General features: G+C 45.4%; 1 protein-coding gene across 1 annotated transcript in view; it reads left to right on the forward strand.

Moving 5' to 3' along the window:
- The window catches only part of SBNO1 (strawberry notch homolog 1), a 946,695-nt gene that overhangs the window by 172,239 nt on the left and 749,718 nt on the right, over positions 1–24,738 (forward strand). The window contains exon 8 of the mRNA XM_086942451.1: positions 17,805–17,958. Coding sequence (XP_086798577.1) covers positions 17,805–17,958 — 154 coding nt within the window. The remainder of the gene's footprint in view (positions 1–17,804; positions 17,959–24,738) is intronic.

The following is a 24,738-nucleotide window of genomic DNA, read 5'->3' on the forward strand; positions in this document are numbered from 1 at the left end:
CTATTCAAGCCCAACGGGACGACATAACCTTTAAACTTACGGAATTAGAAAATCAATCACGAAGGAGTAATTTGCGTATCTTAGGGGTCCCGGAAGAAATGGGCGGGCTCGATGTACGGAAATTTGTTTGTGATCTTTTTTAAGACGCTTTTCCACAACTCACCTCTTGGGACTGGTCTACTGTGATTGAGCGTGCACACCGCTTCCCTTTTGTAATTAGGAAGCCAAAACAATCGGAGATTGAACGGCCTAGAGCAATCCTGGTCCGCTTTAATAACTTTTTGGCTAGAGAGGCGGTCTTCGGACTTGCTAGGCCTGACAAATTGAGGTCTGCAAAGGGCTGCAGTTTTTTTGTGCGGCCAGATTTTTGCCCTGCCACGGTTTCTAATCGCTGGCATTTGCGGCAATTGATTGCCGGCTTCCAGGAGAAAGGAGCGATTGTGTATCTTCAAAACCCGGCAAAGTTAAACGTAACTGTTAAAGGACAAACAATATTTTTTGTTTCAGAGATATTGGCTAAGGAGTATTTGATGTCACTATAGAATGGATATATGCGCTTAATAATTATGTGTCCAAATAATTATGCTACTTTCATATGGGGAGGAAACAAAGGGGGAAAAAACTCTAAAGACATAGCTGTTTTCTACTCCCTTTGGTCTGATACCGCTGTGAGCGATCACCAGTAATTTGAAGAAAATTGTTTTTTTTTTTTATTAGATAATATTTCTCTTTTTTTCTAACTTATAAAGGATTAGAGGGGCACCTAGCGTTCCCAGGGACTAATGGTCCCAGTGCCTCATGTGGTGGGATGGGTGGGTAGGGTGGGGGGGTGGTTTCAGGTCGGGGTGGTGGTGGGTGTGTTGGTGGAGGGGGGGTGGGTGGTAAGACAGCGGTAGTTATTTCAGAATGTATAGTAGGGCAGACCAATATATTCTCATGTTTGTGTTGTATGAGTCAAAATAGATCAGCTTTAATTCTGTCACTTCTGAAAGTATTACAGTGAATAAAAGTTAAACTATGTACGTTGAATATTAATGGTCTTAATGACTAAGAAAAAAGGGATCTTATGTAAAATCAGTTATTGCAAATAGACATCTTGTGTCTACAAGAGACACACATCTCTTGGGATAGGAGGAATTTGTTGAAGCATATGGGTTTGGAACTTCTAGTCTGTTCAAAGCAGACTGGGATAAAAAGAGGAGTTGCTATCCTTATGAAACAGGGATTAGGGAAATGTTTTAGAACTCTAGCGGACAAGTGGGGTAGATGGGGATTAGCAACAATTAATATTGAGGGAAATAGGTTTACTGTTTGTTCTGTGTACGGGCCAAATTTAGATGATAGTGAGGTATTGAATGCGGTTAACCTAGAGCTCGCCACCTGGTGTCAATGTATAATCTTTTGCGGTGACTTAAACATGCACATTGATGCTGATATCAACATTAGGACAACTTGGATTTATAATGGACGTAAGACCAAGACTTATAAAGCCCTCCGAGAACTTGTATTAGGGAACGGTTTGATTGAGTGTGGAATAGGCTGAAAATTAAATTCAGCGAAGACGTCCGAATTATTTTCTAAACCCTATATTATACAATCCTCCTTTTGTCAAGCGACTCATTTCGGTGGATCATATGATCAAACCACCTTCATCAGGTTTATACATAATTTCTTCCCCAGAATTTATTGAGGCTTAAAAACAAATCAGCTGTTGGTAGATAATTCCCAAATCAAACGAACACCATCTTTCGTCCAAAGAGTTAAAGAACTTCTTAGACCCGATAATCTAAGTAAGTGCTTGGAGATAGTGTAAGATGAAAAAGTCACAGATGGTGCTCTGATAAACCGCCTATACGAATGCAGGAGCCACTGTGAACATTAATATAGGGTTCACATGCTGTCCAGGGACACACGGTAAGAGGGAAAGGTTTCTAAAGCGACCCCGTCCTGCATTGAACAGAAGTGCCGAGAAGAAAGCTGCCGTACCTTCGTGGTTCCGCTATTTCATACTTTCGGATACCACCCAAACAACGCCAGCATTTTAAATTAATTCAAGTGCTTTTTGGGTGGTATCCGAAATATTTTTCAGCTACTCCAATTTTCAGTAAAAAAATAAACGAAATAAATTTAAGCAAGAATTAGATAGTGATTAAGGCAGAATTAAAACTTGCTTCTAATATTAAAATAGGTCAGGGCATTGAAGACGCTCAACGCTCCCTAACCATCGAGCTTGCTGTTGTGTATTCTTATCTAGCTGATCAGGTAGCACTTAAATACAATCAATACAAGACCGAATGTTACGAGCTAAACGAACAAACGGGTAGAATGTTAGCAGAAAGACTCAATCAGAAGGCTGCTTCTAACGTCATTATAAAGATCACGGATCAAAAAGGAGTAATTCAGGAATCCAAAGCTGGGATATTAAAGGCGTTTCGTGATTTCTATCAGTCATTATATAACAAGTCAAATGACGGTAAAGGACAGCAAGCGATACGTCAGCATATTTAAGAAACCTGGATAAGTTTGCACATTCGGAAAGTGATAAGGCAGTATTAGCTGCTCCCATCGCTTGGGAAGAGATTGAGTTAGCTATTTTAGGTCTTGCCTCCGACAAAGCGATGGGACCAGATAATATACCATTGGAATTTTTTTTTTTTTTAACTCTTTTTATTGTTGCATCAGGCGAATCATAAGTACAAGAAGCGAGACTTCGCGGGGGAGCGTCAACATTCCGCTCTTCCCGACATTCTGCAACTTTTTCATATTCAGGTAGATAACATTCAGGATGGCAAACTTATTTTTCATTTTCTCCCCAAACTCCCCCCAACCCCTTCAACTCCTGGTAAAGTCATCAACTGAGAGACCTCTTTCCGAAGCCCCCCTTCCCGCCCCCCACTTCCCCCCCCCCCCCCCAGCAGCGTGACACCCTTCTCCACCACCCCCCCCGACCCCGGAGTCACCTTCGCCTCCTAAGTTGTGCAACATTGAATGTGACCCGAACCCTCCAGAAACAACTATGCTGGAATCAGCGTCAAACGTACCACCCCGGTGGTCCACCCTACCACCCGCCCTCCTCCCCGCACAGTCCTACTCCAACCCGTGGTAGTGCCTCCACTTAGTCCATATTTTTCGAAATTTTCGTGGGCACCCTCTAGCTTTATAGGTAACTCTTTCAGCTGCCATATACATATCTAAACCCCTCCTCCAATCCTCCAGGCTGGGTTTCCCAGGCGCCCCCCACAGTCGTGCTATGTCTCTTTTTGCTACTACCAAAGCCAACAGCAGAAAAATGAGTAGGTATCGTGTGATGTCCACCTCCGTTGACATGCCCAGAAGCGCCAGTTTGGGGTCCTTAGGAATCTCCATCTCTAGTATCACACTCAATTCCCTGAAGACCTCGCTCCAATATTCCTGTATCACAGTGCACCCCCAAATGACGTGGAAGAAATCGCCTGCTTGGTGCTGGCATCGTAAGCAAGAGGAGTCGGCGTCGGCGTCGGCAACCCTCCCCATCCGGAAGAGCCTCACTCTGTCAAAGTACGCCCGGTGAAGGACCTTAAACTGTATGAGGCGAAGCCTCGATTTTATGGCCACTTCTCGCGGGTGCATGAGTGCGAGCTCCCAACCCAGGGTCTCCATTGTGCCCAGATCTGCCTCCCATCTCTCCCTGAGAGCCTGTAAATCACCCAACATGATGTTTGTCAGTGTTTTGTATGTCATAGATACCGCCCCCCTCTGTATCCGTTCCTGCAGTAGTCGGCCCTCGAGTGGTGCAAACTGGGGTATGTCGGTGAGTGATCTATGCTGCGCCCCCCACGCATGTCGCAACTGCAAGTATTTATAGTATTGGGTTTTCTGGAGGCCAAAGTTCTGCTGCAGCGCCTGAAAGGTTTTAAGTTCCCCCCTTGCTATGACATCCCCCACTGTGGAGATGCCGATGTCGTCCCACCTTTGAAATCCCCGTAGTTTGTTCAGCTCCGCCAGCCACTCACACGACCATAGGGGTGTCTGGCGGGTGAGCCTCTCATGCCAGCCCATTCTAACTGTCGCTCTGCGCCACGCCGACAAGGTAATTTTAGTCGCAGGTAGGAGCTGGCGGCCCCCTCTCCCTCCATATAAGAAGTGTAGCACCGTCTTATTGCCCCATTTGGATCTCTCTAGTGCATAAGTGGGATGATCAGCCGGGGCGTGTATCCAATCATTGATCGGGGCAAGGTGTTCTGCCCAGTAGTAGGCCTCCAGATTAGGTAGCGAGATCCCCCCACTATACTGGTGACGCTGTAGAGTCGTGAGTGCCACCTGGGGCTGCTTCCCCAGCCACAAGAAAGAGCGGAGATCAGCATGGATTTTCCGCACTGTCGCAGCCGGCAAGGGATAGTACTCATTTTGAAGGGCGTATAAAAACTTCGGTAGCAGGATCATTTTATACAGGGCGGCTCTGCCTAAAATGGTGAGCGGGAGCGGTCTCCATCTATCCATCTCCGCCTTTGCTGCCACCAACACCCTGTCGACGTTGTCTGCGTAGGAGCGCCGCATGTCCCGGGTGATAAAGACCCCCAAATACCGGAAGCCTTCCGTGGTGTGGATGAGCAGCTCAGGCAGGCACTCCCCCCGCGGCGCCCCTTGTGGGTCGTAGAGGATCGACTTATGCCAGTTAATAGTGTGCCCGGCCACTGCCCCAAAGTCGCCTAGTTCCTTGAATAAGGCCGGTATTGTCCTAGCCGGGTCTGTCACGTCTAACAGCACATCATCGGCGTACAGGGAAATCTTCTCCTGGTCAGCGGCCGATTTCCCCCCAGTGAAAGCCAGTCACCTCTTGATTAAGCCGGATACGGATCGCGAGGATCTCGATCGTGAGGGTGAAGAGGAGTGGGGATAGCGGGCACCCCTGGCGCGTCCCCCGCTCTATCGCGAACTCTCTCGACATTCGCCCATTAATTCGTACTCTAGCCCTAGGGTTCGAGTATATACCATTGGAATTTTATCGCATTTTTCGTAATGTGCTGAAACCGGAAACACTCAAGGTGTACCAACAGGCTTTTCAGGGTCATCCACCTGACTCTTGGTCCTTGGCCACTATAATAGTGGTCAAGAAAAAAGGAAAAGATGGTACTGAATCAGGATCATATAGGCCAATTTCTCTTATAACTGAGGATCGCAAGATCTTTTCCAAGATTCTTGCCAATAGGCTAGATCTTATGCCTATCTTGGTTTCTAAGATTCAACATGGCTTTATTAAAAAAAGAGATACAACTGATCATGTCAGACGAATCATTACTCTGCTAGATTGGGCGCAGGCCACGGGATCCCCAGTCGGAGTAACCCTATTGGATGCAGAAAAAGCATTCAATTGGGTCGACTGGGGATTCCTGTGGTCTGTTTTGACATGGAAGGGATTTCCTATAGAATATATAAACGCTATAAGGGCGTTATATTCTAATCCTAAAGCTGTAATCCGAGTCGCTACCGAGACCTCTGACCCCTTAATGATAACAAGGGGACAAGGCAAGGGTGTCCTTGTTCCCCCTTGTTCGCGCTGTATATTGACCCTTATCTGAATAGATTAACACAAGAAGTCGCCATTCCTCCCGTTAACCTCTTCGAGGCTATTGACGGAACGGTTCCGTCACGGCTCGCGGGTGAGCTGTGCTCATGACGGAACGGTTCCGTCACGGCCCGGCGGCCACGCCTGCGCGGCGCTTATTTCGCGCCTGCGCGGCGCGTTTAATTGAGCGGGCGGGCCATGACGGAACCGTTCCGTCATGAGCACAGCTCACCCGCGAGCCGTGGCGGAACCGTTCTGTCACCCGCGCGCCAGCGCGACCTTTAGCGCTGCTGCGGAATAGCCGCTGCAGCGAAAGAGTTAAAATCCATCAAGCAGAATATAAGGTTTTTGCATATTTCGACGACGTCTCGATTGTCACCTCCAATATCCAATTGGGGTTACCTAAAATCATAGAATTAGCCCAGGAGTTTGGTGAGTCGTCAGGATATAAATTGAACATCTCAAACTCAGGTGATTCACTCCACCGAGGGCAGACCGGATGGCATGGCGATCTCGCCTGTAGCTTCGTATCTTGGTGTAACAAGATCTGCCAAAGTGGAGGACATCGTACGGCTTAATACAGACCCCTTGTTAGATTCTGTCAATAGTACTCTGGAGAGACTGAATAATTTACATTTATCCCTGTTTGGTCGCACTAACGTACTGAACATGATGATATTCCCCACATTTTTTTACTTGTTTCGCACTATACCTCTATTGTTCCCCTCTGCTTTCTTTAGCAAACTAGACAGAACTGTCTCTAGATTTCTCTGGGGTTACCGGAGAGCTAGAAGATCTCTTAAATGGTGTACCTTACCTAGGATTAGGGTAGGCTGGGGGGTGCCAAATTTTCGGCTATACTATTGGGCAGTTACTTTGATATATGGGAATTTTAATTTTTCAAGACTTTGCCATGGATGAATCAGTTAGACCATCAATCTACGAAATGGTTCTGGGGATTGAAGCACGACAATGTTTGATGAGATTATTATAAAAAAAACAATTTAAAATTATGATTTCAGTGTTTCAAATCTGGAAACCGTTCAAAAAGAGATTTAACTGTTGCTTAGGCCTAAATTACGATACACCTCTCTTGAATAATCCGGTCTTACCTGAAATTTTTAGAGGCCTTATCATTCAGAGATGGCACTGTCGTGAGATGTGTCTATTAGGAGATCTATATCCGACGGGGCAATTTGCTCCATATTCCTATTTACAGCAAAAATATAATTAACAAAAACAGATTTTTTTAAATACCTCCAAATTCGGAGCTTTTTGGAGTAAAAAATGTATTGATGGGAAAAATAGATGTATTAGAAAGCTGCAGGAAAAGAAGTAAAATTGGTGTTATATACCAGATGATGATGAATAGAACCCAGGATAATTTAAATGTATATACAGAGAAAAAGCAAAGAAATCTTGGAATCGGGAATGTTGATTTATCTAGGTCAATTGAGCTGGCTAGTAGGGTATTATTTAACGGATCGCTCAAAAGCCAACATTTTATGTCCGTTTTTTATTTATACTACACCCCGGCTAAGCTGGCGAAATGGAAAGCTAAAAGTGGAGATAAATGTAGCCGGTGTGACCATTTTGCTACGGACTCTAATCCTATCTTTTTTAGTTGTCCCAAATTAGTTCAATTTATTACTGATGTACAATGCTTTTTAAAGAACATTTTTGGGACATCACAATTATCTTCGGAATTAGTAATATTTGGAATGCAATCTGATCAAATTGGTAGAAAAACAACGGAAGAAGAAGGCCTTCCGTTTATATGCGTGTCTGTTTTTCGATACTGTATAACTTCTCGCTGGCTTGATGTTGACCCACCAACCTTTCATCATTGACAGTCCAAATTACTAAGCATTTATCAACTTGAGATTTATAAACTAAACGGACAGAACAGAAAGATCTTTGGTCAAAAACTCTGGGCTCCTATTTGTAATTGGATTTAATTATTTAGTTTGTAAATTAATGCTATAGACTTTTCTGCTCTCTGAACTTTTTGTACTCTCTGCATTTTCTTTCTTCAACGTTTTTCTTCTCTTTTTTGCTCTACCTTTTAAATGATGTTATGCCGGAATTGTTTTGTTTTATCTTCTCTTTTTTTATCTTCATGTATTCATAATGTACTGTACTATGTATAACTATCCGATGTCATAAAATCAATAAAAAATTAAAAAAGTCAGGGCCCCAGGGTCCCCATCCCCGGTAACCAACACTATAAAAAAGAAGGGACCGCTTAGCCCCCCTTGCCTAGCGTGACCACGGGAATCCCACCGGGGCCTGTTTTATCAGTGAGTGCCCGATGGTCACCCACGGCAACCACCAAGTAGCACATTTGCCACGAGGGGGGTCCCCTATGGCCCCAGCTGGCTCCCCACATGGTGTATGAGGCGGCATTGCTCCCACCCAGAGGCTGCAGCACAGTACGCCAGACCTGGTGGAAGGGGGGGATTGTGTCCCTGGGGCCTTTTAAGACTCTGCAAGTGAGGCCACGTGGCCCGCATCTCCTTTTCTGTTGAACATATATAACCCACCTGGGAGTTATCTGGGCAGTTATCATTAGGATTATGTTTCCATAGCAAAAGCGTTTTTGGTATCCTTATAAGTTTGACTGTTGTTAATTAATCATCACATAACTTGAAAAGAAAGAAAAAAAGTTGCATCCACTCCCACCTTTTGGACAATTTTGGGGTGATCCGTCAAGGGGGTGGGTGGTTGGTTGATGGGCCCAAAATTAGTTTTCTCCATGAGTTTTATTCCATAGGAAAATTTAACAGCACTACTTCAAAAACTGCTGACTGGAGTTGCACCAAATTTGGCAGAAAGCAAGTTCTTGGTCCAGAAAATGTGCTTATTGTGATTTGGCATACATTTGTTCAGTACTTTTTGAGAAATTAAGCCCAATTATTAAAAATATTTATATATTTCACGCTTCACTGAGATCGAATTGGCTGCCGCGGCATCAAAGGGCATGTGGGGGCAGCTATCTTAAGACTAGAGACCCAGTCCAAAGGTTTAAAAAGATAAATAAGGAGGAACGTAGTGATAACCTGTCCTCCTAGGCCTGGTGTGGTGAGTCTCAGAGGGACAAAGTCATTGAAAAAAAAAATTGCTGATAATTCAGTGTATCCGCAGATTTGCTCAAACTTTGTTTTTTTTTATAGTGTGTGCTCCTGCTCATAAAATTAACCTGTTCGGGTGGGGGTTGTGGAGGTGGTACATGTGCCCGAGCCTTGAAGGGCACTGGGGCTGTCCCAGGGAGCCCACCCCAGGACAGCTTCCCTGCCCACAAAAGCATGCGGGCAGGGATAATTTGTTTGCTCCCATCAGTGGCAGCACATATTTTTGCCCTTGCACATGAGAGCAGGGAAAGAGATTGTCCTTCCCAATAGGAGCAGAGCGAAAAAAAACACCTGGTCACGCCAGACAGTAGCAAAGCCAGCTCCTGCTGCAACCATGATGAGTGCACATGGGGGCCGCAGGGTTGCGGGGGGAGCCCCTGTGGGTTGTCTGTACACTGGGTGAGACTGGGGCAAACACATTATGCCCCATAGATGCGGCCCCCCGGGCTTGTGACTGCTCTGAGATGGGGACTGCGTGCCCTCTCCCCTTAAAAAAGAATAGGGCCTGGCAGATGTGGTCCCCGGGGCTGGTAAATGCTTGGAAAGGGGTGTGGCAGTACACCCCCAGCTGCCATTAATTAAAATAAGAAATCCTTTTCTCTCTCACCAGCACCTAGAATGGGCCCCGAACAAAAAATGAATACCTGGGTGACCCAAGTGGGTACAAAACTGCTAAAATCTCCCCCCCCCCCCCCCCCCCCCCCCATATTTTTTAAATAAATGAGCGAAAAAATCTACTCCTTTATTATTCATTGCTCCTTGAAGTAGTGCCCTCAAGTGCCCCGCAAGCACTCTTTAAAGATTTTATTTTTGGTGGGTAGATAGGTGATGTTCCTAGGGAAGTGCAGAAACCCCACATCAACCTAACAATAAAAAACAAAACAGTAAGACTCCTGGGTCAATAGGTCCCCCCAGAGAGTTTACTATGTTTTTTTAAAGCACTCCTATGTTTGAGAACCAGAATGACAAGTTTGTAACATTTTCTTCTCCAACATAGAATGTGCAGATATTCATGAACACTGAACAGAATGGCAAGCTATCTTAAAAGCATCTTTTGATAGAGCTGACTGAAAGTGTCATATTGACACTTATCAGCTAAGGGCATCAAGTTAAAGAAGGATGCCGTCCTACTTGTACATGCAGTTACAAGTTGAAGCCTATGCAATAGTGATTTTGCAAACACATACACTGATCTCCAGGTTGCTTCCTTGCTTACCTTATTTACATTTCAAATTAAGGTTACAGTGGATGCTTTTCTTCTGATCACATGTGCAATTACTTATTTGCTCTCTGTTAGACTAACTCTATACAGGAGTTTCCACCTGGTAATGGATTGTTTAGATGCTAGATTTCCTGTATTTTACATGGCAATAATAATTGAAAAGGTGACTTAAATCACAGAAATCTTCTTGTTCGAGACATGTGAGCTGTAGATCACATGCTTTGCATACTTCTGCCATCTAGTGTTGGGTCTGGATATTTGCAAGTTGTTTTTCTTTGAGGAAGTCTTTCCAGTCACGAGGTAAGGAGACTCCTCCTTTCGGTGATAATGCGCATAGGCATCGACTCCATTGTTAGATTGTTTTTTTCCACGATCGGGTTCGGACGTGTATTGCTGCACTCTGGTTCCGCTTGGTGCCCAATCCACTATAACCGTGTTAGTATTGTTTCGTACTCGTATTCCACTTCTCCGCGTATTGGTTGAAGGAAATTCTATTTTGTTCGGAAGACTCATGGAAGGCTGTCCGGTCTAACCGCTCCGGTCCATCTCGCAGTTGATGGAACGAACTGCATTCAAATTCTGTGCTCGGTGTCACGCAAAGTATCTGCGCACTGATTTGCACTTAGTGTGCAACTTGTGCTTATCTCCGTAACACAACGAACAAGACTGCGACGCTTGCAGATCACTTCAATCAAAGAAAACACTCCTCGATCGTCTGGCTCGACGTCTTGAAATGCAAAGCCAGAACATCCATGCCATACATGCCTGACATCTTTGGTGAAGAATCCGAGCAAGAAGAATTAGATGCACAAAGGACCGAAGAGGAGCAGGAAGAGCCTGATATATTCTGTAATTGGACTCCGAGATGGAAGACAACCTACCACAAGGTCAACATCCCTTGAGTCCCGAACACCCCTTGCCACGAAATCCAACTCAGAAAAGGCTTCAGTTCCACCTCCGGGCCACGGTTGGCACTGAGAAGATGTTTGACACCCTGCATCCCGGCTCTTGTCCGAAACACGTTAAGCCTTCCGGCTGGGGATTGAGTCTGCCAAACTCGGGCACCAAGCCGAAACCTTTGGGCTTGACGCTGAAGACTGCTTCGGAGCCGAAACCCTTGTTGCCGAAATTGAAAACTACTTGGGAACCCAAACCTTCAGCGCCAAAAGGTCATGCTACCTAAGTCCTCGGTGCTGAAACCGAAAAAAGTGCTCCTTCGAAGGTGCAGGGTTCTATTTTCTACCAAACTGGGCTAAAAACAAAAGGAACTTTACATTAATCCGGATAAAGGACATCTTCTTACCAAACTTTCTCTGAAGCGCAAACCTGAGTCGGAGGACAAGCATTATACAATTCCTGTAAATAGGAAGAATGTCGGTTCTAACCCTTCCCCTCCTCCTTCACCATGTTCCCCTACACATGTACCACCTTCTCCAGCATTAGAACATTTACTTATCACACCAACTAACTCTCCAACACCACAGCATGATGATGATGATGATGATGATGATGATTTACATGTAGATCCCTGGAAAGACTACAGTACTGATGCACCTACAGATAATGACCCAGACCGTTACCCTACAAAGCCTTCCTCTCCTGATGTCAATGTAGGTTATTTAGGGTTACTTGCTAGAGCTGCAGCATACCACGGTGTACAATTACACAAAGAATCCCTAGAAGATTTCCTGTTTGAAACTTTAAGTAGTACACACAGATCATGTCAGTCTCCCTATGCTCAAAGGCATAATATGAGACATGCCCATGATCTATTCAAAGACCCCGTTCGTGCTCGTATTCTCACTCCCAATATAGACAAAGAAAAAGCCTGCTCCGTCTGATCCAGTCTTTATTAATGGGCAGTTACCACAAGGGGCAGTTACCACGTGACTCTCTTGTTGTCTCTAATACCCGTAAATGGGCCAATTCCCAAATCTCGGGGATGCCCCCTTTCGGACAAGAAGTCAAAATTATTAGACACCTGCTGGTAAACGAGTAGCTGCCCAGGCAGCGAATCATTGGCGTATTGCCAACACCCAGGCATTCTTAGTCTGGTATGATAGAGCACACTGGGACAAAATGGAGCAATTGCTCCAATATCTCCCAGATGAGCACAAAGCTAAAGCTCAGAATTTAGTACAGGATGGAAAACTCCTCTCCAATTCTTAGATGTTCTTTACATGCAGCGGACACCGCAGCTCGAGAGATTAACACTAGTGTGTTACTCAGGAGGCACGCCTGGTTAAGGATTTCCGGTTTTAACCCTTGGCATGTGTCTGACCGCCCCCGGCACTCCGACGAGGTGCTCATGTGCGTCGGACGTTCAGGGGCCGTCCGATCTGCACATGCGTGGAATTTTCCCGCACTGCTGCAAAATTCCAGCCGCTCCCAAGGGGTTAAATCTGAAGTCCAATAATCCATCTTAAATACTCCATTTGGTAAAAAGCATCTCTTCGGCCCTGAAGTAGATCAGGCATTGGAGAAAAGGAAAAAAGACACTGAAGTAGCGAAATCGATTAGAGCCCTACAGTCCTTCAAATCGTGGCTCCTTTTCACTCCTTCTACCGTGGGGGTCCAAGACCCCATCCTCAGGCAACGTTTCCTCCTATAAAGGTAACAGTCAATCTTCTTCCACAAGAGGCTTCTTTAGAGGTGGAAACAGAGGGAACAGTGGCAAAGGTAGGGCCACAGGTTCTACACCATGTAATTCTCCTTCCTCTAACTAGCAGTGACTTAACCTATCCTTCCCTCAATTCTTTAACACCTGCGGGAATGTCTTCTAAAATTCCTTCCCATTTGGCAATCCATAACAGACAAATCGGTGTTAGGAATTATCCAACATGGTTATTTCCTAGTGCTTACCACCAATCCTCCAAAAATTCCACCTCGTTCTCACAAAATATCACCAGAACATTTACAACTGCTCAAACAGGAAGCCCAGTCTCTCTTGCTAAAATGAACCTTAGATCCTGTACTGTTACAATATCAAAGATCAGGCATGAACTCCCTGTATTTTCTCATTCCCAAAAAGGACGGCTCCTTGAAACCTTTTATGGACCTCAGAGAACTAAACCCCTACATACTGTCAGAACATTTCCACATAGTGACACTTCAACAAGTGCTCTCAATGCTACAGCATGGCGACTTTGTCTACTCTGGACTTAGAGGATGCCTCTTTCCACATTCCAATTAACCCTGCTCATCGCAAATATCCCAGATTTGTGATAGCGGCTCAACATTACCAATTCAAAGTACTACCGTTTGGAGTCTCCACTGCTCACAGAGTATTTACCAAGTGCATGGCAGTAGTAGCAGCTCATCTTAGAAGACCACACAGCCATATCTTCCCAAACCTGGGTGACTGGCTCATCAAACCAAGCATTTAGCTGAAGTATCTCCAACACGCTCAAGCCACAATTCACTTAATACATCAACTAGGGTTTACAGTGAATGTGCTGAAGTCCCATCTGCAGTCTTCCAACACAGACTTATCTGGGAGCCACCATAGACACTCCATAGACACTCCAACAAGTATAGCCTCTCCCAATGCAGCGAGAATTCTCAGTTTTCAGTCTCTCCTCACTCAGTTTCAGCCCAATCAATCCTTACCAGCAAGAGTCTTCATGAAACTGCTAGGAATGATGGCGTCTTGCATTGTGATCGTTCCCCATGCAAGACTTCACATGCGTCCTCTTCAAGTATTCTTAGCAAGCCAGTGGAACCAGTCACAGGGTCAATTTACCGATCTAGTGTTGGTACATGGACACACCCATCGCTCTCTGCAGTGGTGGAACTCACAAAATGTATCCAAAGGGCGACCCTTAATCGATCCTGCTCCACAGACTGTGCTAACAGCAGACTCATTGCTCACTGGTTGGGGTGCTCACTTACAAGAACACACAATCCAAGGGGTGTGGAGTCTAAAGTACAAAAGTCTCCATATAAATAACCTAGAACCACTAGCAGTGTGTCTAGCGCTCAGAGCCTTTCAAATTAACCTCATAGGCAGGCTGTCCTAGTCTGCAAGGAAAACAGGACTGCTATGTCCTATATACAAAAACAGGGGGCGGGGACACACACTCTCCAACTGTCATGCCTGACACAAGCCATTTTGAAATGGGCTATACAGCACAAGATTCAATCCGGTGCAGACCTTCTCAGCAGACAGAAGCGGCAAATCCATGAGTGGGAACTTCATCCTCCGGTTCTCCTCCCCTACTTTCAGGAATGGGGATTTCATTACATGTACCTGTTCGCCGCAGTGCAAAACGCAAAATACCCAAGCTTTGCCTCCAGGTTCCCACACCTGCTCTCCAAAGGCAGTGCCCTATAGATGAACTGGTCAGGGATATTTGCTTACGCTTTCCTCCCTCTCCCACTCATTCCGCTGGTAGTTCGGAAGCTCAGGCAAACATCCCTCACACTGATTCTTATAGATCCCAAATGGGCATGTCCACCCTGGTTCACCACCCTGCTGGAGCTGTCAAGAAGTTCCACACCAAAAGATGCATCTCACCTTCAGACTCCTCACTCAGAGCCATGGAGAAATCAGGCATCAAAATCCCAAAGAACTCAACCTGGGGATCTGGCTCTTGAAGTCAGTTTGGTTATTTACAATTACCATCAGACTGTATGAATATCCTAAAAGAGGCTAGAAAGCCTACTACTAGGACATGTTGTACAGCAAAATGGAAACGGTTTATCTATTGTAACAATAACCATATCCATCCTCTAGATGCTTCTGTGCGCATAATCTGTTACATTTACAGCAATCTGACTAGCCTACACGTCCATTAGCTTACATGTAGCAGCTGTACTGCATACTTACAAAACAGACAACACTTATCTCTGTTCAGAGTACCAGTGATTAAAGCCTTTATGGAAGGATTAAAGAGTGATACCATAAAGTCTCACCTGCACCAGCGTGGAACTTAAACATAGTCCTTGCAAGGCTAATGTGTCTACCATTTGAACCAATGCACAGGTGTCAATTACAGTTCCTCTCATGGTCGGTAACTTTCCTCATCTCAGTCACTTCACTAAGGAGCTTTGGTGAACTCCAGGCATTAACTATACAAGAGCATTCTTTCAGCTTGACAAAGACAGAGTGGTTCTTCGAACCGATCTTAAATTTCTCCCTACAGTAGTTTCTGCTTTTCATATCAATCAATCAGTTGTTACCTGTGTTCATTCCTCAACCTGATTCTGTAGCAAAACAAGCTCTACACACTTTTGATGTTAGAAGAGCTCTGCTATATTACGTGGAAAGAACAAAAGAATTTCGCAAAACAAAGCAACTCTTTGTTGCTTTTTCTCCATCACACAAAGGCAATCCAATATTTAAATCCGGCATTGCAAGATGGATCGTGAAATGTATCCAAACATGTTATGTGAAAGCAAAATGAACTTTGCTAATACCCAGTAGAGTGCATACCACTGGCAAAATAGGGGCTACTATTTTAAAAATATATATTTTTATTAACATTTTCTGTATTACATTACAAAGACATTGAATAATATGAACACATGGTGGCACCTTCAGGGTGACATCGGCTTCATATAAGGACAACAGTGGTGGACAATCTAGTAACTGTTCTAGAATCTTGTACATTCGTTGTGGGCATCTTTCAGCTGTATAACCCACACACCCGCCACAGGGGATCACGGTGAGTCAGATAGTGACAATCTATAGTGTGTTAACCATGGCTTCAGTATTTTCCAGAATTCGTCTTTTCTCCCAACATATACATATCCATACTTTTTTCCCACTCCGTCAGGGTTGGGATTGCCACCGCCCCCCATGCCTTGGCCAAGTCTCGTTTTGCTACCACTAATCCTAGTTGAAGTAAGGTTAACTTTGGTTTAGGGAGATCAATGTCAGTGGATATATCCAACAAAACAAACTGCGGACTGAGTGGAATCGTCTCTCCCAAGACAGTACCCAACCTTCCCAGCATGGTGGCCCAAAACTGTTGAATCCGTGATCAGTCCCTCACAGTGTGTAAGAATGTACCCACCGACACCCCACTTCGCAAACAGTCTGGTTTCTCTTCCATACCCATACGGTGCAGTCGCGCCCTATCATAATACGATCTAAATTGTATTAGTCGAAGCCTAGACTTAATGGCCAGCTCAAGCGGGTGCATCAGCGCCATTTCCCAATCTAAGTCTTCTATCTCACTTAACTCTGCCTCCCGTTTCGCCCGCAACTTCCGTAAAGTATTGTCTTATATGTCCAGGAAACCGCTTTCTCCGCAATTTCTCCCATCAGTAGTCGCCCCTCCAGTGGTGCATATTCTGGAATATCATTAGTGTCTAGGTGTTGCGCGCGTGGGTCAGCTGCAAGTATTTGTAGTGTTGAGTCCTGCTCATATCATGTTCAACCTGTAGGTGGGAGAACGTTCCCAGTTCTTTACTGTGTAATATATCTTTGAGTTGTGAAATGCCTAGTAGGTCCCATTGTTGGAAACCTCAGAGTTTTGTAGTTTCCTGAAGCCGGGTACCGACCCAAAGTGGGGTTTCCCTAGTGATCCGGCCATCCAACTTCATTTGTCGTTCAGACTGTTTCCAGGCTATTATAACAATCCGTGTCGCAGTCAGGAGTTGAGCTGCCCCCTTCCCTCCATATAGGTAATGTGTGTGTGGGCGTTTGGTAAACTGTGTGCGTTCAAGTACATATGTGGGGTGATCTCTCTCTGCATGCTGCCACTCGTTCACAACAACTAGGTGGGCCGCCCAGTAATTTGCCCGAAGGAAATAGGAGTTGCTATTGCCTTCATAGGGAATATTCACTTACCTGACATCTGTAAGGCAGCAATATGGTCTACACCACATTCACCAAACACTATTGTGTAGCAGTATTAGCGAGGCAACAAGCTAACGTAGGCCTGGTAGTGCTTAAAACACTGTTTCAAACAACTACCAGTTATCCACCGCTTTGGGAGTAGACTGCTGTATATTTTATGCAAAGCATGTGATCTACAGATCACATGCCTAAAATGGATAATGTTACTTACCCAGTAAGCATCTGTTTTTGGCATGTAGAGCTGTAGGCTAACATGTGCTTACCTGCCTCCCTGATCTCCTGTAGTTGTTGCAATTATTAATTTACATACATATGCATGGACATCTCGATTCTACACTTACTAAGTCCATTTTCGTCCACTGCGGGACAACAATCACAATGGAGTCGATGCTCATGCCCCCTATAACCAAAATGAGGAGTCACCTTACGTTGTGACTGGAAAGACTTCTTCTAAGAAAAATAACTTGCAAACATCCGGATCCAACACTAGATGGCAGGAGTATGCAAAGCATGTGAATCTACATGCCAAGAACAGATGCTTACTGGGTAAGTAGCATTATCCTTCTAAAAAAAGAAAAGTTACATTTGAAAGTATGTTGTCAGGGATTTATTGATGTAAAAGTCTCATATTGCTTAATATGGAAGGAAACCTCTGGGTTCTAAAGGTTGCCATTCTGCTATGAAAGAGTGTGTAGGACTCTTGCCTATAAATTCTTGCGTTTCAGAGAGTGGATTAGCATCTTAGATGGCCTCCTTCCCTGATATGTGTTACAGAATAGACTTGAGCTTGGGTCCCAACAGTTCATCAATTGAGCTAAAACAATAGAACTACAAAAAGAGATGGATATCTTACTGGGTGATATACTTTCTCTTGTAAAAAAAACATATATATCTGCCATCCTAGGTTGAGAAATTCAATGGTCATGAATTTAGTTAGGGTTCCTATAACAAGTAAAGACTATTAGAACAATGTAAAAGTTTTGTTCTTGGAAAGGCTACTTGCTCATAAAGTTACTAGTGATTTGTTTCTTTCTCCTAGTATTTAACCTAAATTACTACTGAATTGTACATGGTACTTTTTTCTAACTGTTTTATTTTTAGGGGCGTAGGAGCAATGGAAATAGTTGCAATGGACATGAAGCTAAGAGGGATGTACATAGCAAGGCAGTTGAGTTTTACTGGTGTTACCTTCAAAATAGAAGAAGTTCTTCTCTCCAATGACTATATTAAGATGTACAATAAGTCTGTGAAATTGGTAAGTTATTTCATACCTAATGAATAAATCTGATCTCCTTTGATTCTAAAGCATGCCATGTTGGGATTGCTTTGATCCAAAAAGCTAAGCTTTGCCATTAGAATTGCTGTTGAGTGGTATATATAATAACTTTGACCCTTTCACTCCTCTTTCAGAGAATGCAATTGCTTTTATTTTAATTACTTTGCTCTACCATTAAAAAAATTATATATATATATCTTTATTGACATTTACTTATATATTCTACATTACATACTGCTTATTCAACATTTAATGCTATCTTTTGTAGGTAAGGTATTACAGAGTTTGTTAAAATCGTATCATATTGGTAATTTCGGTGTAACCTTTGCGAGAAGGGTACCATTAACATGTCGTTCTTTAATTGATTTTGCCCACTCCATCAATTGCGTTGGTTAGACTTCAACTATCTTTTCTCCCACCTACACTTCCAGCAGTGTAATGTTTCCCTAATATGCCCAGATAGTTATATTTGTGCGTGAGACACACCGCTATCCAACAATCTGATATAAAAACAATTAAAATAGGGGAAATGATAATAAACCAACTAAACTACTCAGCTTAACTAATACAGGTTAGGTTACAATTATGCGTCTGGGTAATTTTATGGAGGGGGGAGGGAGGGGTACTTCGTCTAGGCGCTCAAGTTATGGCAGGGTTAATCCTTATGTAAGTCCCTTCTTTCTGTATGACTTCAGCCCTCCTTTAATATCTGACGAGGGAAGCAGGGGAACCACCTCTGCTTAGCTTATCTGATAGTCAGTCAAACTCCATCGGGTGGGGGCTCATTATTATCCTGCTCTAATCTGTAGCGACCTTACTGTCAGTCGTACTACCTGGAGAGCTTGGATATTCCCAGGCATGTAAAGTGACCGTCCATTACTTTGCTGTTGGGCGTTGTTGTAGCCCCCTCAACTCCTCTCTATGCAGCGCTTTATGCTGCGCTCTCTTTAGCCCCAGACCAGTTAGTCACTTCCTGGTTCCAAACGTTCAGCTGTGGTACCATAGGTAGTTTCCATGTTATCGCTATACGACGTTTGGCCAGTGCAAGCGCCAGGTCTATGAACCTATTAACCAACTTACTCTTATGTGGGCCGGGGAAGAGACCCAGTTAGGCAGGTCTCCGCCTTGGGGTCAAGTGTACGCCCTAGGATTTTTTTGATTTCAGAGAGGACTTCGTGCCCAAAGTTCATATGGTCTCACAATGCCAGGCCGCGTGCATGGAATCTGCTCTTCCTGGCCACATCTCAGACATCTTGTTAGTTCTCCCCCAAAGGCGACCGAGACCCTGTGTGGCGTATGGTAGGTGATATAGATATAATTAAATTGGAAATATTTCAGCAGTGTATTTTGCGATACCCTCTGAGACTCCAATACCGTACTCCATTCCTTGTCTATCAGTTCCCTATTCAGGGCTCTCTCCCATTTTCCCCGCAGGTTCAATAGTGGAACCAAGGAGGCTTCACAGACTCATAAAACCATTTGATCTGGTGTCCTGCTGTTCTCAGATTGATCAAGGAGTGCAACACCCCATGTTTTTCCGGTTCTGTTCTACTCGGGCCCCACAGCTGCCCAAATACTTGCAGTAGCATCTCATACGTAAGGAATTGGCCTGGTGGCAGACCACAGCCTTCCATTAGTTCCACAAAGGGGAGTAGAGTTTTCTCCTGGAAAGAGTCCCCCACAGTCTAGAGTTCCACCTCTGTCCAGGGTAACATTTTGGGATATCTAGTAATTTTTAAATGCACTGTAGTGCTGTGGTCTGCAGAGTCGAGTTGTAGGGAACCTTGGTTGTATGATCCAAGATTTTTGCCAACAAGAATCTAGGGCTTTGGTTTAGTTCCGACAAGAAAGTCCCCTCTCTGTTCACTCCCTCCAAACATTGTGCTAACCATTGTAGTTTAGCAGCCAGCTGATAAAGCTCAAAGTCTGGCACTCCCAAGCCTCCTTCCGCAATAGGGCGTCTCTCGTCATGGAATCTAGGTTACGAAACCATCATGAAGGCATTACTACTGGCAAGTTGGCAACATAATATAACAGATTGGGTTGGATAACCATTTTGTTAAGGAGACTCTAGTCATGATAGGGTGTCGCAGTGTACGCCAAAACATCACATTAGACTTAAGCAATCTAAGCGCTTTAACTAAATTACCTTCTCTCAGATCTGCCAATGAGGGGAAAATTTGGATGCCCATGCATTTGAATGTGTCTGATGCCCAGTTAAGAGCCAAGGTAGGTTGGGGGGGGGGCTAATCTGTGATCCATCCACTGGGAACAAGTATGTTTTGTGCTTATTAACCTGCAAACCCAACAGCCTCTCAAATGTCTCCAGGAGTCGGAGAGCAGTCAATGCGTCTTTTATGGCGTCACTCAGGTAGAATAATAAATCATCTGCATAAAGAGATGGTGTATGTTCTCCCTTCTATTGTTAGTCTTATACCCTCCCCTCCCTGACGGAATAATTCAGCCAGGGGCTTTATCGCCAGGGCAAATAGGAGTGGCGACAGTGGGCATCCCTGTCCAGTACCCCGTGGTACCCGGTATTGTGATGATATTCTTAACAGTCCTAACCTTTGCCGTGGGGCACATATTCAACTGTTTTACCCACTTCACCCAATCTTCCCCTAACTCTAGGTGCCTCATGACCTTCAGTAGATAGTTCCAACTCTCGCTATCAAAGGCCTTCTCTAGGTCGACTGACAAAATGGTGGCCTGCTGAAGGTTCCCTGCCTCTGGGTGGTAAAGCACAGAGTAGCTTACTTAAGTTATACGAGGTAGTTCAGGAGAGGATGAACCCATTCTTATCTGCGTGGACTAGACTCTTCATTTGTGGGAGTAACCTGAGCGCCATTACTTTGCTGAGTATTTTAAAATCTGCATTGAGTGAGGCCTATATTCCATCACCCCGGCGTCTGGGACCACAGTCCTGGGGAGTTGAATCACCGATGCATCTCGTTTGGTTTCTGGCAGGTGGCTCCGCTGCAGTGCCTCTGCATACATAGACCCAAGCCTCGGGGCTATTTCGGACTCGTATTTCCTATAAAATTCTGCAGGTAGGCCGTCCCGGCGTATTTTCATTAGCAATAGAGGAGATAGCTCTCTGAACCTCCTGTAGGGTCACAGGTCCCCCCCAACTCCTCCCTGGCATCGTCTAGAGTACAGAGTCAGCGGGACCAAGAAACCCCGAAGATGTTCACAGGAGGCCAGAGTGGGGCTGCTTAAAGAATCTCATAATAGCTACAAAATAAACGATTGATGTCTTCTGGGTCTGTGTATGCATAGTTGGAGACATTTGAATTTCCGGTCTAATTAGCCAGGTCATCAGCCGACCAGCCCTCCCCATCTCCTCTTGCAGCTTATCCATATATTTTCTATAAGTATAGGACCATATTCTTTCCAAAGTATCATTGTAATGTGCATGTGTGTGTCTTGAACGTGTGTATGGACCTGTATGTCCTTCCCTTGAATGTTGCCTAATGCCCACAGTTCCCCCTCCTTATAGAACAGGTCTCGTGGAGTTCTCTACACACCCCAATAGCTTGCCCCAGGCAGTGACCCGGCACCACCACCTTAAACGCCTCCCATTCTGTCAACACTGACAAGGTGGAATGTTCATTTTCGAAAGACCTATCAACAAGGGAGTGCAGGGCGGCCCCAAACGGTACATCTTCCAAGGTCGTGGGGTTAAGCTGCCATGTAGGGATTGAGGGTCTGCCCCCATGTGGTCGATGTGAGAAGTTGGCCTGGTATGATATTCACTATTCTAGTGAACACCTTGCACCAGTAGAAACAACCCTTATGGTGATGGTTGTAAAGTCTACCTTATAGACCAGCTATCCTAGAGGTAGCGTGAACAGAAATGTCTTAGGCTAAAAGACTCTTGAGGGCGTGTAAAGCCAGCTGTTTTACCATATGTAACCCCTTGAATATCAAATGAAAGGACACCACACAGGATATATATAAAATATATATGTATTTATATACTAACCCACTCCTCTGAACTCTTTATGAGATCAGAGGCAAAAGCACATAACAGGTTACACTTAGAAATACTTTAAATAGCACAATTTACAGTTAGGCCCTAGGGGCACGTAAAACCATATACTAAGTAACTGGTATAAGAACCACGACTTGGGAAAGGAAGAGGCCTAGGGCCTAGGGAATCGCTGGGGCTACACTATCTGACCCTTAGGTTAGGAGTAGGAGGCCCACAGGTGGCGCATGCAGAGTCAGTACTCTCACGCGAGAGTCAATAGAAAGTCAATAGGAATGTAAAAGGTAAGTAAATGAAGATTTAGGACACTTCCGGTCTAGCTAGAAGGTTACAACTAAGCACTGAAGTACTCTCGTTACCTCACCCACAGGAAGCGGGTGCATGGGTGTGAAGATGTGTCTCGTTTCGCCGTTGAAGTCTATGGAGCCTTTGAAGAAAGATGCTGCAGGTGACCAGGAGGAAGATGTCCGGGTGGATCCAAGTATGGATCGAGGATGAAGAGGACCTGAAAGCAGAGGGGACAGAGTCTAGGTCACTAGCCAGTGACCGGGTGGAACCAGGAAGGAACCAGACGTCGTCGAGGAGAAATCTGGTGCTGGGGTGAAGCTTGTAGTTGCAGCCACGCGGACCAGGAAGCATCGTGGACGACCAGGTGTTGGAGAGAAGCTGTCCCACGAAGGTTCTCGCAGATGGAGGGGTCGGCTTCAAGATCTGAGCCAACAAGCCTAAGCAAAGGCAACTCACCCAGGATACACAAAGAGCTTCTGGTGCAGACCAGGAGGGTCTGAGGTACTTCACCTTTGCAGGGAAAGCAAGGACCAATCTGGAGCAACCAGACCAGCGATGGAGTTTCAAAAAGGATAGTCGTCGGGGGCTACTAGCCAACGGGCCAGCAACCGGACAACGCGTCGAGCAGAACACAAGCAGAAGGGCCCCACGCAGATCTCGTGGAGTGTGGAGGGCTGGTCTTCAATGCAGGTGGAGCTCGGTGTCAGGGAGTCTCAGTCCCCAGTGCACAGCTTTGAGGAGGCCTCAGGAGCTGCGCTGTTAGCAAGTTACCTGCTTCCACGGGTCCCGACGCCTTCCACGGGGCTCAGCTGTGCTGGAGTCGTGCAGTGGGGTCAGAGGGATCCGGGAGTCGAGGTTTTGTCAGGCTCTGTGCTCGGGTTCCGGCGCGAACGGGGACAAAGCAAGCCGTCTAGTTGCTGGATGGTGCCTGGTTGCCCAGGGTGATCACTCCTTGGCCACAAGGGAGATTTCTTCAGTCTTCAGTCCAAGTGAATGTCGAAGGGTCCAGAGTTTCGTCTTCAGTTCGATTCCAGGATTAATCTAAAGTCTCCTGGGCCAGCTCCTACCTTTATACAACTAAAGGGGGCTGGTTTGCTCACTAGGTCCCTCCTATGGGTGGGACCAGGAAGGGGGGTGGTTACACCCCCTTTCCTTTGTGCAGTTTCGCGCCCCAGCAACCGGTTTGAACTGGGGTATGCATGGAGCACCTAGAGTGCTCCAGACAGTGTCTGATTCTGTTCAGCCCTCCCTGTCCCAATACACATCCTCCTGTGTGGGGTGGTGCTCGCACCTCCCCAAGCAGGAAACCTATTGTCCAAACCTCCGTGACTGGAAGGACTCCCAGCACCAGGAGGTCAGACTTGTGTCTGTGGCAGCAGCATCCATTTTGTGATGCTGGGGCTCTGGTTAACTTTAACCGGGATAGTCAGAACTAACATGTCTTCTCCCTCTAGAAGGGTGGAATGCTTCCCCCATCGCCAGAATTGGTTCATAATGCACTTAAGAGTATATGGTATGGCAATATCATAGAACAGCTATAAGGACATGGTTCCGAAAGCTGCAGACAGGCTCAGCTCATGCTAGAGCACCATCTGACACATAACCAAGCACTCTGCCTCCAGGATTGTTAAGGCCTGTCATAGGAGTGACTTATAGGTTACTATGTGTCTATATGTAAGTAGGTATAGGAATACTACACCTTAAGTAAGGGGTGGTTACACGACCTTGCCCCAGATGAGTGATCAGCCATTTGTGTCTATTTGAGTGGCCAGCCAGTGGTGGCATAATACATGCTGCAGCCCCTGGTAGGCCTTGGTTACACCTATGCCCTGAGTACCTATGGTACACTTCTACAGGGGCTGACAAGGTGAACCAATTCCCAATTGTGAGTGTACCTAGAGTACATGGTAAATTTAGAGAGAGTGCATCTGGGCGCTGGGTCTGATTGGCAGGCCCGCAGCCACATCTAAGTCGAAAACCAGTAAAGCAAAAGCAAAAAGCAGACCCTACTCTCCTACAGTCGATATGTCGGCAACAAGGGGCTGTGATCAGAAAGGGTCTGTCCCAGGTATTCTGTGTCGGTAATAGAACCAGTGAGGGTGGGTGAACACCAAAAAGCGTCTAATTTTGTATGAAGTTGATGCATCGGGGAAAATGAGTACTACCGAACCCCCCCCCACATATGTTGAATCCTCCAAATATCTTTTAGTCCCCAATGGGTCATCCAGTCCCTTAGTCCAGCTGCCACTCTGTAAGTCTGAGCCCCAGGTTGGGGAGGATAGGGATCTAGTCAACATCACATCTGTCACACCATTAAAGTCTCCACCTAATATCACCTGGCCCACCATCATATCTGCTATCTGAGTGGAAAGGTCGGTCATAAAGGCCATTTGGTCTTGGTTGGGTGCATATATGCAACCCAACGTGATGTCTCACCCCAGTAGTCTCACTGTAATAAAGACCTATCTACCCTCTTTATC

This window comes from Lissotriton vulgaris, chromosome 11 (genome assembly GCF_964263255.1).
Source record: "Lissotriton vulgaris chromosome 11, aLisVul1.2, whole genome shotgun sequence".
In the NCBI taxonomy this organism is placed as follows: Eukaryota; Metazoa; Chordata; class Amphibia; order Caudata; family Salamandridae; genus Lissotriton; species Lissotriton vulgaris.